The sequence below is a fragment of the Vollenhovia emeryi genome, unplaced genomic scaffold (assembly GCF_000949405.1).
Source record: "Vollenhovia emeryi isolate VEMERY1.0 unplaced genomic scaffold, V.emery_V1.0 DF946251.1, whole genome shotgun sequence".
Lineage (NCBI taxonomy): Eukaryota > Metazoa > Arthropoda > Insecta > Hymenoptera > Formicidae > Vollenhovia > Vollenhovia emeryi.
In genome coordinates, this window is record NW_011960115.1 from 667 (window position 1) to 1,950 (window position 1,284).

General features: G+C 42.6%; 1 protein-coding gene across 1 annotated transcript; it reads left to right on the forward strand.

The window, feature by feature from the left end:
* Positions 1 to 369: 369 nt before the first annotated feature.
* Positions 370 to 1,278, forward strand: LOC105560059 (stromelysin-2-like; the record flags this gene model as incomplete). The annotated part of the gene is made up of 1 exon (XM_012008811.1): positions 370 to 1,278. A coding segment is annotated over exon 1 (909 nt), but the record flags the coding sequence as incomplete, so codon positions are not given.
* Between the last annotated feature and the right edge of the window lie 6 nt (positions 1,279 to 1,284).

Here is a 1,284-nt window from a genome sequence, read left to right on the forward strand (position 1 = left end):
GAGAGGAAGGTATTGATAAGAAATTTAGATGCGTTAGGAGATTATTTATAATTAATCGTCATTTTTTGTACGAATAAAGTATTATTTTTATCATTGAAAAAAGAATTTCCTGCGATATGCACCCCTTTATCGCCACAGTCTCATCGAACGGATATCTATATATAGCGTCAACGTCTACTCGAAAGGATATTGCGAAACATATCAAATTGTTATTTTTGTAACGCTTTCATCGTCATAGACCAACGCCCACTAACCTTAATACTAACCCAACCCTAACCTAATAAAAGGGCATCTCGAGATTTTCGCATTTCATTATTTGAGTTTGCACCGCGTGCATTTCATCATTCGAGTTTGCACCGGTTCTTCACAATGACCACAATGTTCGCACGCATCATAGTTACCTGTACAGTAGCTACGATGCTTATATGTGTGTATATTGTCGCTGAGTGTAAAGTCATCAAGAACAATAATGAAGTGGCGATACAGTATCTGCAGAAATACGGTTTTTTGAACGAGACGATGGATACGTTTGCAACCAGTGAAGATCAGCTGGTTCTTCGACACGCTATCAATCTCTTTCAAGAATACTACAGATTACCTGTCACTGGTAAAGTGGACAACGCAACTCTAAGCCTGATGAGTAAACCGCGATGCGGTCTACGTGACATATTGAATTTCGGAGAGGGCAAAATTATACTTATACCTAAGTGGCCGAAACGACACTTAACGTGGAATTTTCACTTGGCCAACAGAGCGGTCTTGGATACAACTCAGGCGGCGTTCGATTTGTGGCAAAAACATTCGTCGCTAACGTTTGAACGTGCTGTTGAAAACCCAAATATTCTGATATCGTTGCGCAAAGGCCATCATATGTTCCTCGATCGTCGAAACAGTGAATTGTGCTCGAGCGCTTTGGACGGCCCCGGCGGCACGTTGGCTCACGCGTTCTATCCCAATGGAGCGTCGGATTTCACGTCGGAGATTCACGTCGACAAGACGGAACAGTGGCATATATATCTCAATGTGGGTCCACAAAACAAATATAATTTGCTGTACGTGTTGACTCATGAAATCGATCATTCGTTAGGATTAGATCATAGTCACGACACTACGTCGATAATATATTCATTCGTACCTGACAGTACTTTTCCTGTCACACTAAACACCGAGGACATTATAAACATACAAAATTTGTACGGCGCTACGGATACCGACGTGTTACCGAAAACGACTCCCAGACCGCCACCACCACCACCACCACCGCAGCCAACACCAAGCGTTCCA